The sequence below is a fragment of the Ambystoma mexicanum genome, chromosome 3p (genome assembly GCF_040938575.1).
Source record: "Ambystoma mexicanum isolate Mex_15411 chromosome 3p, UKY_AmexF1_1, whole genome shotgun sequence".
NCBI classification, from domain to species: Eukaryota; Metazoa; Chordata; class Amphibia; order Caudata; family Ambystomatidae; genus Ambystoma; species Ambystoma mexicanum.
Genome location: NC_090925.1, coordinates 163,930,048 through 163,945,050, shown reverse-complemented (window position 1 = coordinate 163,945,050; position 15,003 = coordinate 163,930,048). Strand labels below are relative to the sequence as shown.

Below are 15,003 nucleotides of genomic sequence, written 5' to 3'. Positions count from 1 at the left end.
AAACACCTTTGCTGGCTGTGGGAAATCTCACAAGGAAATCTCCCACTGCCAGTCTGGATGTTACATCTCCCATCTAATTACCAACTGCAATAAAGTGTCCTGCTAAAGGTGTCGGAAACCAGTGTTTTGACTCTGACTCTGTAGGCAAGGACTGCAGGAGAAGTTCCCCTTGACTGGAGTATGACCAATATGTGTGAAAATGGGGGCAACTACTTCAAAGAGAAAGCTTCCAACACAAAGAGACTGATAAAAAAAAATCTGGGTAAAGGCTGACCCAGTGAAAACAAATGGCCGGAAGGCAGGAGAGTGGCCATTTGTCCCGGATGAAGATTCACAATTAATTTAAAAGCACTAGTATCAGTTAAGCCTTTTTCTCAGCAACTATAAGTCGTACTGATTTCATGTTTGCACCATTGTTTAGGTCATTTCCAAGCGATTTTAGAGATATAAAATTCCTCCACCTGCAACTCAGGAAACTGTAATGGCCAGTTAAAGTAGATTTCTGGCTGATCTGGTCATGTTCCAAATGTGAGAATTGGTGAGCAGGTGGAGAATAAAATCAGAGATATGGGTAATAACTTACATATTCATAACTGTTTTGCTTTTTATGGAAACGGCAGAAAGAAGCCACATGGCTGTGTTACATGTCATGGGCTTGGTGGTCGGTTTATCTAATTCCCCATGATTAGCCGAATCAGAAAATATGAATATTATGTCAGATGCTAGTAAAAGTATGAAGTTGTGATACATAGCTAGTTTTTGCCAGAAATGTGAAAGGAGAACAAATGGTGATTACAAATGGGAATTGCCATATGGTTCTACAGACCCCTAATCCAATCCTGACTTAGAGGCAGGGTTTGGGAGGAGAGAGAATGGTAACTGTCCAATCCTAGTTACAGGAATTATTGCAGGGTACTTCCCCAAGATTGTAGAATTGGTGGTGTCATCGCTGCTATATAACGGGGACTGCACTAGGGACACACAGATAGACCGACAGATGGAGAGTGAGACAGAGAGGGCTGCTGAAACTTACCATCAGACAGCTGTAAGGAGACATCAGAGGAGATTGCTGAGAGTGCATCTGGGTGGAGCTGTCTATCTCTAGGAAGACCTCAAAGCTGACTGGGTCCTGTGGTCGAGAGCTGGAGGCCATCTTTGAGAGTGGAGTGACCAGGCCCCTACCCTCAGAGTGTTCTGAGATGCAGCTGGCTTTCCTGAAATGTAAACAGAGGCTTCCTATGCAAGTAGAACGGAGCCCTGGGAAACCAAAAGGTGGGGAAGTCTGCTTGCCTTGAATCATTTCCCTTTATAGTGGGCAGGGGCAAAACTGTGTAGATCCTTAGCCTATTGAACTGAAAATATTAAATTAATGAATTCCCTTTTTGGCAGAACACTACCGGGTGAATATTGTTAAAATTTGAAGTTAACAAAGCTCACTCCCCAGTGCGCGCTGAAAACTATAGTCTATCATTTAATTGGGTAATCCTTTTTGTCCCACTGACCATGACTCCTTTAAGGAAGAGGGGTGTCTTTGTTCTTAAATCAGTCCAACCTTTTTACCCAGCTTCCCCAACACAGGTCTTTCAGTGGAGGGGGTCTGAAATCTAAAATTCCCCAAACCATTCCAATTTTTCTGTCTGACTTCCCCAACACAGGTCAAAGTAGGAGGAGTCTAAAAAACAAACTGCTAAATCACCCTGTATTTGTTTTAAACCAGAAATGTGGGAGAAATCATAACTGCCTTTTGTATTTGTACCAATCTTGACATTCTACTGCTAGCCTTTTAAGCCTGCAGGAAAATCAAAATCACCCAACACTACATGATAATTTCTTTCGTTATTGATCAGTGTAATTATTTCTTGAAGTGAAATTTACAGAAAGGGTAGAATGGTGATTGTGCTCTTTTCAACTCACTTTTGCGATTTATTTATGCTGAGAGAAGTTGATTGTGTTGTCCCATGGACAAAAAGGTGTTTGACATTTTTGTGCTAATTTCTATTACTTTTATTTAAATAAATACCAATATATTTCCTGTACACCGGCCTGGTTATTCGCTCGTTGTTAGCTCAGGGGAAGGGATGCCAGGGGCATGATATGAGTCTGAAGTAGGGCTGAAGAAAAGAATCTGTTAAACGGTTTGTTGCGTCACCCCTTAAGTGAGGAAGGAAGGAAATCTCTTTGTTGCGGGTGGCTTCTCAATAAACCGTTACAGCTGACCCTAACAGACCGGTCAACTACCAGCCACCCTTCCTCCTTCCATACTAATTTAAAACTCTGGAACATGTAGTGTTCAGCCATACTTGGAAGCCTTTCTGCACCGTGACCCCACCAATCAGTTTCTGCAATAAATACTCCATGAGAAAGACATTGATCCATCCCTAGAACTTGCTCTCCAAGGCTTATCCCCCAACGCTTATCAACTGAATTCTTAACCTCACTGATCGCAGCCTTCAACACTGTCAATCACTCTTCTTTCCTCAGCCTTTCTAACCTCGGCCTCCAGGAGTCTGCATTCACTGGGATCACAGTGTACTTATCTTACCATCCTTTTCCCATCTCCTGGAAGATGAACACCAGCGATGCCAGTCCACTGCTGCTTGGAGACCCCTAATGCTATGTACTAGGCCCAACTTCTCTTCACTCTATGCACCTCTCTTGGGAAGATAATCTCCTTTGGCTTGCCCTACAATCTTGTCACTGATGACACCCCAATTCCCCCCTCTCTGCTCCTTTACTTCTGATCTCTTGTCACGCATTCCAAAAGGTTTCACTGCCATTGAACCTCTGGATGCCACATCGCTGTCGCATGAACACCTCTCCCAAGACTGAAGTTATTTATAATCATGCTCCCAAAACAAGAATCTTGCCCGTCCCACAATCCTTTCCTCCTGACCGTCTCATTCCATCCATCGTTTTGACATCGACCTCGATCTCTTACAGTTTATCACATCAGATGCTAAGGTGGCTCGGCTAAATCTTGGGGACAAAAGTAAAATCCACCCCATTTCACCTTCCATTTAGAAAAATCACTAATTTCCACTCTGTTTCTAAACCTTAAGCTTTGCCAATGTTTGTTTTTAACAGGACTGCAATGAAGGATACACATAGTGCTTATAAATCGCGTGGCTGAATTCAGACCTGCTGAAGACATTTTTATTATGCCAGGGGAATGTTTACAGCTCCAATTAAGTCATACATTCTCAGAAGACTGCTTTGAAAAAACACGGACAGGCAATTTGAGTGCAAAGTTGATGGTAAGGCTTGAATAAAGTGAGCTCAAAGAGTTCCCCTGAGGTGGTGTTTTGGGTGAGGAGGGGCAGGAACTTGGTGGGAATGGCCATAGAGATCAGCATGGCCATGGGCAGTCAATGAGTGGGCAAATAACCAAGCAACACCTACAAGCTGTGTGTCTCTCCTCATATCCCATATCACCCCATATGTACTCCAACGCAATCATTTTGGCTGATAGGTGGCACAAGTGCCACTTAATAACACAAACTAAAAATTGATCATTTGAGACACTGCTGCAGCTCGAGGACAATACTGGGTGCTCAGGGGTAGAGCTCCCCTCTACAGCCATCACCAACACTGGGCTAGATAAATTAAGGTTTGTGTTTCCAAAACACAAGCAAGTCAAGCCTCCACTACCTGAATTCCCATACCTCTTGCACCTCGAGTGCACTGCAGACAATGCTTATAAATGAAACAAGAAGTATTCATCACAGAGTAAAACGTAGCAAGCAGCACTTGTATTTGTAAAACTAAAGAAGCGGTCCACAGCATCTCAACTGGAAACCTCTCTACAAATTGTGTTCAGGCGGCCTGTTGCCAAATTACCCTTCCATCCTTCAGAGGTTGAGAAATTGACCACCGTTATATTTGGCAGTAATATCAACTTTTGTTACAGCTCTTAGAAGTCAGAGGAATTGTGCATGAAGTGCTACACATATACATGTGATATAATAGCAAGTCTTGTTCCTGGATTCTGAATACCTAGGCCACAGTAACATCAAAACATGAATATGTTAGCCTGCACACAAAGATTAAAAAGACAGGGTGACTCTAGATAAGGTCGGGGGCATCCGGTCTGTCTGTCCTATGACTAACCCTATTATCCAGCTGTACCTTTGTGAATATAGCACATCAGAGAAAGCCAAAACACAGGTGAAAGGACGGTTTCTAAGCACCGGGTATTTGAGACACCACGGTGTACCCACCCTCCCTTCCCAAGTTAATACCCACACTTCTCTCTCCTTCAAATCATTTGCCCTCTCTCTGTACTTTCTATCATCTTTAATCCATTGGCAAGGCCTGCACAGGGCCCACAGTGGTCAAATGTCTTCATTTTTAGGAAATTATTATTATTTGAACCCTCTAAACCACCCTATTGACCCCCTCAGTAATTTCCTTTCATATCTGTTTTGCCAATTTAAAATAAAGTCAGTATGGAACAAGTTACTTACCTGTAACTGTTGTTCTCCAGCATGGGTCTGGCATGGATTCACATGCTCATGAATATTCCCAGTCGTCAGGCTGGGAATCCTCGGTAAAGAAAAATCAGTATCAGTTTCGTTTCTGATCTGTCTTTCGTAGTAGTAACCAATCACTGATCTCTGCGTCATACTGACCACAGCCAATGACTGCCATCTCCCTAAGCCCCGCCTCTGGCAGCCATCTTCAGATTTGGTAGCACGTGAAAAGGCAGTATGACCAAGTGAAGAGCCGCAGAGGGGTAGGCGGGAGGGTTCGCATGTGAATCCATGCCAGACCCATGCTGGAGAACAACAGTTACAGGTAAGTAACTTGTTCCTTCTCCAGCATGGGGTCTGGCATGGATTCACATGCTCATGAATAAAAGAATACATAGCAGTACACACATGCACAACCACGGGAGGTGGCAAAGGCTCAACATTAAGCATTACATCAAAACTCAACATTAAGCAATTCTTACCTCCTCACCAGGCTCACCTTAGGTGAACAGGTTGCGCAGCACTGCCTGGCCGACCCTGGACTCCTCCCTGGAATCCCGATCGACGCAGTAGAATTTCGTGAAGGTGTGCGTCGACCTCCACGTAGCAGCCCTGCAGATGTCCAGCAAGGGCACACCAGATAGGAACGCCGTGGTAGCTGTGATCACTCTGGTGGAATGGGCTCTCGGACGGCCAGGCAGCGGTCGGTTTGCCAACCGATGGCAGTACATGATACAGCCGGAGAGCCATCTGGAAATGGAAGCCTTCGAGAGAGCCTTCCCCTGATTGACAGGTCCAAAGTTCACAAAAAGTTGTGACGTCTTCCGAAAACTCTTCGTGCGGTCCATGTAGAACTTCAGCGCTCTAGCCACATCCAGCAAGTGCAAAGTCCTTTCAGCCGGCGACGAAGGCGACGGGAAGAAAACAGGCAACACCAAGGATTCGTTGAGGTGGAAGTCCGACGGCACCTTGGGCATGAAGGAGGGGTGCGTCCTGAGCACTACCCTCGTGTCGTGAAAAGTCAAGTACGGGGGCTTGCAGGAAAGGGCCTGGATCTCTCCCACCCGTCGTGCGGAGGTGATGGCCACAAGAAACGCTGTTTTCCACGACAAGAACTTCAACGGAGCCGAGTGCAGAGGCTCGAACGGAGGTCCCATTAGCTTGGTCAGCACCACGTTGAGCTCCCACGCCGGGGCCGGGGCCTTCACTGGCGGGAACGATCTGAACAGTCCCTTCATGAATTCTTTCACCAGACGATGAGACCACAAAGACGACCGTCCCGTGGTTCTGGTGTATCGGGAGATCGCAGCAAGATGAATCTTGATGGAAGCGTGCGCCAGTCCAGCCTTGGCCAGCGTCAGCAGGTACGGCAGTACTTGGGGAGCCGTAATCTGTAGAGGGTTAATCTTCTGTGCGTGGCACCAGACAGAGAACCTCTTCCATTTGTGTCCGTAGCATTTAAGAGTTGAGGATGCCATGGCCTTTGTAAGAACCTCTCTGCAATCGGCCGGTATGTCGTAACCTCCAAACTCTAACGCTGCAGGAGCCAGGCCTGCAAGTTCAGCGACTTCGGGTCGTGATGGAGGATGGCGCCTCCTTCCCTGGAGAGAAGATCCGCGTCCACTGGCAGTTTTATTGACGGGGACGCTGACAAGTCCAGAAGGTCCGGGAACCATATCTGCCTCGGCCACGCAGGTGCGACGAGGATCATCCTGCACCATGACCTCTTGAGCTGGTTGATGAGCCGGATCAGCAGCGGCAATGGAGGGAACGCATATAGGAACAGGCCCTCCCAGGGGAACGAGAAAGCATCGCCCATGCTCCTCGACTGGGGAAACCTGCTGGCGAACCTCCGGCACTTGGAGTTCGTCGCCGTCACGAACAGGTCGATCTGGGGTGTGCCCCACCGTCGGAAGAGGCGGTCCACTAGATCCTGTCGTAGTTCCCACTCGTGGCACGAGCGCAGCTCTCTGCTGAGCGAGTCGGCGATGGTGTTTTTTATTCCTGCCAGATGAAACGGCACCAGAAACATCCCTTGGGCGACGGCCCAATGCCACAGATCCTGTGCCTCCTTGGACAGGGCTGGGGATCTGGTACCGCCCTGCTTCCTGATGTAGAACATGGTGGTGGTGTTGTCGGTGAAGATCCTCACCACCTTGCCCTTGAGGGACGGAAGAAAGGACCTGAGGGCCCAAAACACTGCACAGAGTTCCAGGACGTTGATATGGAGGGACCTCTCCACCGGCAGCCAAAGACCCCTCGCGTGCAAGTTTTTGGTGTGATCTCCCCACCCCTCCAGGGAGGCATCCGTGGTCACTGTCTTCTGGTGGCCCGGGGTCTGGAAGTCCATGCCCGCCGTCAGATGCGCACGGGTGCCCCACCACCGGATCGCTCTTCGGAAACTCTCGTCGAGTGTGATCCTGTCCTCGAAGCTGCCCGTCGTCTGGATCCAGCACGCGTCCAGGAACTCCTGCAACGGGCGCATCCGGAGCCTGCACAGGCGGATGAGATAAATGCAAGAAGACATCATTCCGAGGAGGGACTTGATGGACCTCACCCTGGCCGCGTCCGCAACCAGCATCCGCTGCACCTTGCCCAAGATGGCCCTCGTCCTTTCCTCCGACGGAGAGGCCAGAAGCGACACTGTGTCGAGCTTCGCTCCCAGAAACAGTGCGTCTTGCGCGGGCACCAGGTGGGACTTGGCGTAGTTTATGGAGAATCCCAGGTCCGTGAGTAGTTGGACGGTCCTTGCCGTGTGCTCCACGGCGAGCTCCTTCGTCTTTGCTCGGATGAGCCAGTCGTCCAGGTAGGGGTAGACGTGGATCCCCTCTAGGCGCAGCCGCGCCGCCACCGGTGCGAGGCACTTGGTGAACACCCTGGGTGCCGACCTCAATCCGAAGGGAAGGGCTCTGAACTGGTAGTGACGCCCTTGGACCACGAATCTGAGAAACTTTCGGTGTCCCTTTAGGATGGGGATATGGAAGTAGGCATCCTCCAAATCCAACGACGACAGGAAATCGCCCTCCTCCAGTTGACCCAGGACGTGTTGGAGGGTGACCATCCGGAACTTCTGTGCCTTGATGAATTTGTTCAGTCGTCGTAGGTCCAGGATGGGACGCCATCCTCCCGTCTTCTTCTTCACGAGGAAGTATCTTGAGTAAACTCCGGAGCCCCGAAGCCTCTTTGGGACGAGCTCGATGGCGCCCTTCTGAGCATCGCCTTTACCTCCAAGAGAAGTTGAGGGACGTGATGTTCCTTCCTGGCCACAGGGGGGACGCGCGGGCACCTCTTTAGAAACTCGAGCGCGTGACCTTGAGCCAGGGCGTCCAGCACCCAACGGTCTGTGGAGATGGACTCCCACACGCTGACGAAGCTTGCCAGCCGGCCTCCCACTGGGGTGCTTCGGTGGGGGCCCGACCCCACGGCCGGTTCAGTCCTGCTTCGGCGAGGCTTTGCCGCCTTGTCCTCCTTGGCGACGACGGCGGGGTCCGCCCGACTTGCCTCGTCCCCTGTAGGCTTCCTGTGACGACGAACGGGCCGCTTGACGATAGGTGGAAAATCCGCCGCTGGAACCTTTGGAGGCACCCTGTTTGCCTCCGCCGCTCCGAAAGGGCGGCCGTCGTTGCTGGAGAACACCAAGAGCCTGGGCCGTCTCCGTGTCCGCCTTGATGGCTTGTAGGGAATCGTCCACTGTTTTCCCAAACAGGTTGCTCCCGTCGAACGGCATGTCCAAGACTCTGGTCTGCACGTCCTGATGGAAGTCAGTAGCCTTGAGCCATCCACGCCGCCTAAGGCACACGCCGTTGCCCAACTGGCGAAATCCAGTGTCAGCGATGTCCGTCGCTATCGTAATGGCGTGGTCCGACGCCACTTCTCCTTCCTGCAAGATCTCTAGGGCCTCCGCCCTCTTGTCGTCTGGTAGGAAGTCCAGCAGGGGGGCGAGTTTGTACCACAACTCCCTGTCGTAGCGGGCTACGATAGCCAAGGCGTTGGCAGCCTTAATCGTCGTCGCTGCCGATGAGATGACTCTGCGTCCCATCGTGTCCAATTTCTTTCCCTCGCCGTCCGGCAGGGAGGTTGACGTAGAGGCCGCGCCCCCCCCCCCGATTTCTTCCTGGCGCACCGCGGAGACGACCGAGTCCGGGGTCGGCTGTGCCCGAAGGCACAAGGGGGCCGCGTCCGGGACCCGGTACTTCTTCTCGTACCGATCCCTTCTCGCCGGCGTTGTGGATGGGTTCTTGAGGAGGGAGAGACCCTCATCCCAGATATCGTCCAGTAGAGGTACAGCGAGGACCGTCTTCCTTTTAGTCTCGCGTCATTGATAAAGGAAACCTTCCTTCTTCTTCTCTTCCGGGCAGAGCTGGAAAAGCTCAGATGCCCTGGCGATCATGGCGTGAAACGATCCAATCTCGTCGGGCGGGGAAGCCCGGGTGGGAGATGACAATGGGAGATCCTCGTCGTAAACCTCGTCGTCTGTACCCGTCGCGGCCGTGTCAGTCCCCGTATCATCCCCACGTGTCGTGGACGGGGAGGAGGGCTGAGCAGGGCGCGATGGTTGAAAAGGAGGTGGAAGATGAATCCTTCTTCTCTTAAGAGGAGGGCTCCCAGAAGGGCCTGGCTCCGGGTCCCCCGTCGGGAGCGGTTCCTCTGTTGGTGGTAACGGCAGTCTCGTCCTTATCTCCGAGCATAAGGACTGTATAGCCAACAAAATGGATGGGCGATCAGGAGCCCCGTCGGCACCCTCGGCGTTCTGATCGTCTCCCACGTCGGGGTCCCTCCGGACAGGATGGTCTTCTTCCACGCCAGCGCCTTGGCCTAAGACTGCGATCAGCTCCTCCTCAGAGGTTGAGGCCGAATCCACGACGACCTCCTGCCCCCCCTTTTTCTTCTCCGTCGGAGGTTTCACGGGGGTCCTGTCGATGGGCATGAAAGAGGACTCCCTCCGCGGTGGCAGGGAGATTCTGGGCCCCGAGGTCGCCACCACTGGTGTAGCCTCCACAGGCTGAGCCAGGGCCGCCGCGACTGTCTCGATAGAGGCCTTGGCCGGATGGATCAAGGCTTTCACCACCTTAGGTGCGCTCACCGCCTTCTCCTTGGGGGGAGGGTCACCACCTCGCTCCCCCTCCGATAGGGCCTTCGAGCACGACCGGGGTCTCTCCAGGAGCTTCGCCGGGTGCTCGGCCTTCCTCTTACCCAAGCCAGAGCGTTGGCTCGTGGTTGATGGCGCCGGGGAGGATGCGCCCTGCCTGGCGCCTGTAGAGCCCGACCGTTCGGCGCTCCCGGTGCCAGCAGACTCGCGGTGCTTGGCCTTCTGTTGGACCCCCGTCGCCGGGGCGCCCTCAAAGGTCTTAGAAGACCGCTCGGACTTCTTCTTCTTCTTCTCGCCTGACGGGCTCTTCCCTTCCAGCCAGTTGGCGAGACGCAGATGGCGGTCCTTCATGGTCCGCTCCGACATATTGCCACAAAACGCACAGTCCTTCTCCACGTGCGTCTTGTCCTCATGCAGGCAGTAAAGGCAAAGGGAGTGTTCGTCCTCCTTAAAGACATTCTGAAGCTGGCATCCAGGGCAGACCCTGAACAGCTTTCCGGGCGTCGAGCTTCCCTTCTCCTAGGCCATGCTCGAGAAGGGCCTGAGAAACTTCTGGAGTCTTCCAAAAGCGTGGCTCGACGAAATCTTCACCCTTGAGGGGCGTAGAAGAATCCGACACGGGTCCCCATTGATCGGATAAAGAAACGGTGGAGCTTGAGGCTCTTTTGACCGAAAAAGAGAACATTTTCCTAAGAAAAAGCGCGAAAAAAGCACTAACGCTCGAGAGCAATAGCACGAGGATTCCAACACTTGAACGTGCGGTAAAAATCTGAAGATGGCTGCCAGAGGCGGGGCTTAGGGAGATGGCAGTCATTGGCTGTGAGATCAGTGATTGGTTACTACTACGAAAGACAGATCAGAAAAGAAACTGGTACTGATTTTTCTTTACCGAGGATTCCCAGCCTGACGATGGGGAATATTCATGAGCATGTGAATCCATGCCAGACCCCATGCTGGAGAAGAATATTTTTGCCTTTTTGAGCCCCGCCCACATTTGCACTTTCAGTAGACCCGCCTCTCACCACACCCCTCAAATGCCATAGTTCCACTACTTCGTTTTGTACACTTCGACCACTGCAAAACCATCCCAAAGTGCTCCCTGAATGCACCGCCTGTTCTATCCCGGTCCTCGCCAACCGCGCTGCCATGGCCGCCTGTGCACCATTATTAACGACTGTACATAACTGTGCAATGTGCCAGGATGTTTCGATAAAATATGTCGTTCGTTTGTGCCGTCCCTAATTCCAGTTTTCACCCCCCGAACCTCTCCCCCCCCCACCCCTTTCCCCCCACCCTCTCTCGGTGACTGGACATCCCTCACCATTGCACGGCCTTGATATAAATCAAGCGAACATGCGACTGCTCTTACTTTGGCTCTATCTTAAGGTGTCTCTGTTCGAAGATCCACGCCTTCTATTACCAAATAAATACTCCTCTGTACTATTGTTTTCAGAGACTTTGACAATGTTTTTAACAAATTATACACTCTTGCAATCCAGTTATTGACCACTAGATGGCAGAAGAGCTCTATCTTTTTTAGAATCGCAGGCCGACCCACCGGCAGAGGCCGCAGGTAACACGAAATAAAACCTTGTAAACTCTCTGCTGAAGACTTCATTTAGAATGCAATCTCCCCCCGGAGGCTTCAGAATAAATGCTGCCATCAGAGGTTTCAAAAATGAAGTTGCATTAAAACTGATGCCCTGCTCCATGGGTGCACACGTTTGATTTTCGCTACAGGGTGTAGAACCGCATTTTGATTTTTGCTCTGGGCGGAGTCATTCGCACACTGAGAGAAGCACGGGAGCCATATCCATCCCCTGGACCAAACATCACATTTTACAGCTCATTTAGCAGCAGGAATTGGGGGGAAAACAGAGCCTTTTCAGGCAGGTCTAAACATTTAAGATCTTAACAACAGTCGCCCTAACCTGCTGAGCTGTCTTTGCAGCAATGCTTTAGGATTCCTTACTTCTCCCAGAGATTTGGACTGTCTCTCACCCGCACCCCAAATCAAGGATGAGGTCACAATGAGGTGGCCTTCCCACTTTCAAGTGAGCAGCAATTGTTAATGTTGCAAGCTGCATTCTAACAATGCCCTCAAGCTGCGCCCAGCAGACGAGGGGCCTAAGCCCTGCCATGGCCAGTGATCTAGATGAGCATGGCACACAATGCATGTTCCACATTTATTCTTGTTTTATGATTGCAGCGTCTGCACAGGGGCAAAATGGCACTCCTCTACCCGTTGTTCAAGGGGAACTTGCGCAGTCGCCCCCTCTCCCGCCATGTACTTGGTGCCTGATCTGGTCTTTCCCTTTAACCCCATGAATCATAATGACACAGGTGATTGTTAGTATTGGCTGTTAGGTGGCACTTAATTACCATCTATAATGTAATGTGGGGTCTTGTATAGCGGCCATCTGCCGCTATTGGTGGCTTCTTTGTGCATGGCTCGGTAAGAAAAGGAGAGTGGGCTTCATTAGTGGGGCAGTTGGAGAGGCAGATGCAAAACCGGTGTTAATGGATTTAGGCCAGAAGTACCTGGTTCCTGTGTGCCACCTGCTCTGTTAATGTATTCAGTCAGAAGTACCTGGTTCCTGTGTGCCACCTGCGGTGTTAATGGGATCAGGTCAGAATTACTTGGTTCCTGTGTGCCACCTGCAGTGTTAATGGGATCAGGTCAGAAGTACCTGCTTCCTGTGTGCCAATCTGATTTCTATGGGTTTGACAGAGAAACTTGGGAGTATGTTATCGATGGGGAAGAAACCAACAACAGATAGACTACAGTTCTTTGGGTCTGGTTAGCCGCTGAGGTGGGAGAGTGTGATGGGGCTAAAGAGGAGCCCTTAGTCATGACTGGTTCAGTGTTAATGTGCTAGTGGCTAGGCCTCTGGTGGCAGTCTGTGGAGTGTGTGTAGTGTAAGGAGATCTTAGAGGGAGTTGGTTAGTAAGGGGATGTGGAAGTAGGCCTTACAAGGTGAAACAGCCTGCAAGCCTGCACTCCTGCCACTGCTTCTTCAGACAGGTCTAACCTCCCTATCTCAAATTGCCACTGTTAATCCCCTCCACCCTCTCTCTGTCTCTCATGGATACTTTTCATCCCATGTGCCACAGAACACACATCTTCGAGCTGGCAGATGAGAAGGGGGAGTCTGGAAAATCCATTAATTACCATAAGCGACTTGCCAAAGGTTATGGGAGGCAAGAACATTTGGTTCAGGGAAAGGGCGGACCTTTGAGGGCCACACTCATCCACTTTGCCTTCCTCGGTAAGCTGGATGACAGGATGAGATCAACCTCAAGCCTCAATTTAGCATGCCCGGGTGCTGTGCTCATTGGCCTGCTGGGAATTCTTCTTGCAATGGGCAGTACCCATCTTGGGCACACAAGAAGGCTTTTATCAGGCTTTGATCGGGGCAGGGGCCAGAATCCTTGCTTATTCCACCTACGGGTCCACCCTGCTGGGTTCTACAAGTCCCAAAACTCTTCTCGTGTAGGCCAAAATGACATTTCCCCCACCCCACAACTCACTGGGTTTTGAGGCGGCACCCAGACTTCTGTATCAGAGGGATGCTGCAACCCTAAAAGCCAAAACTATTGTATTACAGCTAGGAGGGAAATGATTGCCCAGGACCATGCTAATCCATAGGACCATTGCCACCCACTATCTGCCCCTTGCTGCTGAAAACACATCCTCCTGGGATTTATTGGAGCCTACTTTATCAAGCAGCACCATCAAACGTTGGGCTGCCAGTGTCATTTTCAAACAGTCTATTGAGAGTTAATGGCTTAATTGGAGTTGCAAGTGTACTATTGGTGTAACAAAAATATTTGAAGTAAGCGTGCCGTCAGCTGTTTTATTTATATCTATTCATTGCATTGAAGTCCTGCTAAAAACCAAGCATTGATAAAGCCAATAGTGTTGGCATGTGTGTCAACATTAGATAGGTATTTGCCAGGATCTAATATCATAACCATCTGATAGCCAAATCGTACCTTTATGATAGTGCCTGCCAAATGTCTATCCATTGTTCTACATAAAAGCCAAAACTGTTGGCTTTACCAATGCTTGTTTGCATTGGGAGTTTTCACCCATGATTCCGCAGAAGCCACATTGGTGAATTACAATTCCCCTCTTATATTAGAAGCAATGAGCGTGTGCCTTTAGTGTCCGCTTCAAGTGTGTCCTGTAAGTGCCAATATATATGCGCTTTTCCTGATTTTTGTTTTCTCGAAGATGAGTTTAATGCCGATAAGATAGCTTAGTGGGTCGAGCGCTGCTGCAATCTATGTGTGATGTGCAGGTCGCAGGTTCAAATCCCGGCAAGGCCAACTCAGCTTTTCATCCTTCTGAGCTCGATAAATGAGTACCAACTTCGATTGGGATGATAAATGTATGTAAATATGTTCTCTTTATTTATTTACTTTTTTTTCATTTTTAAAGCGCTCACACAGCCCGCGGGCATCGAGGCGCTGTTACAGGAATTGTTTTTTTTTTGCGTAATTGTTTTTTTGTCTTAGTTACGTATTTATAACGCGCTTAAACACCCAGAGGTTTCTAAGTGCGGACCCGGGGATCGAACCTGTGTTGCTTCGTGTTGTCTTGCTTCCAAGGCGAGCATGTTGCTGTTAAGCTATCCTCCTGGCTCTCTGTAAAGCGCTTTGGCGTAAGGCGCTATATAAATAACAAATCATTATCATTAATGCTCTCGTGGTGGGGACCCAATCCACCTGAGAGGGAGAGCCATTCGCCAAGGCGGCTCCTGCCCGGCAACTCTGACCACCCAGGTGCCCTTATATGCAATGAAGCCCACCCAATGCACAGGCTCATATGCTACAGAGAGTGGTACATGCAAGTCAAATCTATAAATACAGAACATAAGCATGAATGAATAGCTCACCAGCGAGAGACCGAGGAGGCCGGTGAAGGCTGTGGGGGGAGGTCTTCGGCTCATCATGGCAGGGAGCTTCTCAGCTGCTCTCCCTCTGCAGCTCCTCGAGGCAAGCTTCTCAGAGTTGCTCGGGTTCTTACTCCCAGGGCATTCTCTGCACGCTGCAAGCCTAGACAGTGGTAGAGTTATCAATTCCAGCAAAGGAGGGAAGGACCGACAAGGGTTGGGGGAGAACAAAGTGATTGGGATCTGGAAGTGGGGGAATGAGGAACATCTTGGGGTGGAGGGGTAGGGGATGGGAGAACATCCAGAATGCAACACAGGAAACCAAGAAAAGCTTTTGGTAAGATGGGCATGGGGTCTGCAGGGGTGATGGTGAAGAAACTCCCCATAGAACTCTAGGGGATTCTAGACATGCTTTCACTGTGAACGGTTCTTTGGAACAGTAGCAGACACTATGGGCCTGATTCACAGAATGTTTTCCTATGGGATTGCACCAATATAAAACAATTCCATGAATCAGGCCCTATATCCTATGCCAGTAAATGGAACT

At 50.5% G+C, this 15,003-nt stretch overlaps 1 protein-coding gene across 1 annotated transcript in view; it reads right to left on the bottom strand.

Annotated features, from left to right (window-relative positions):
* TMEM52B (transmembrane protein 52B) overlaps positions 1–15,003 on the bottom strand; it is a 58,014-nt gene that overhangs the window by 24,208 nt on the left and 18,803 nt on the right. Inside the window, exon 2 of the mRNA XM_069650547.1 lies at positions 14,460–14,619. Within this exon, the coding sequence (XP_069506648.1) occupies positions 14,460–14,619 (160 nt within the window). The remainder of the gene's footprint in view (positions 1–14,459; positions 14,620–15,003) is intronic.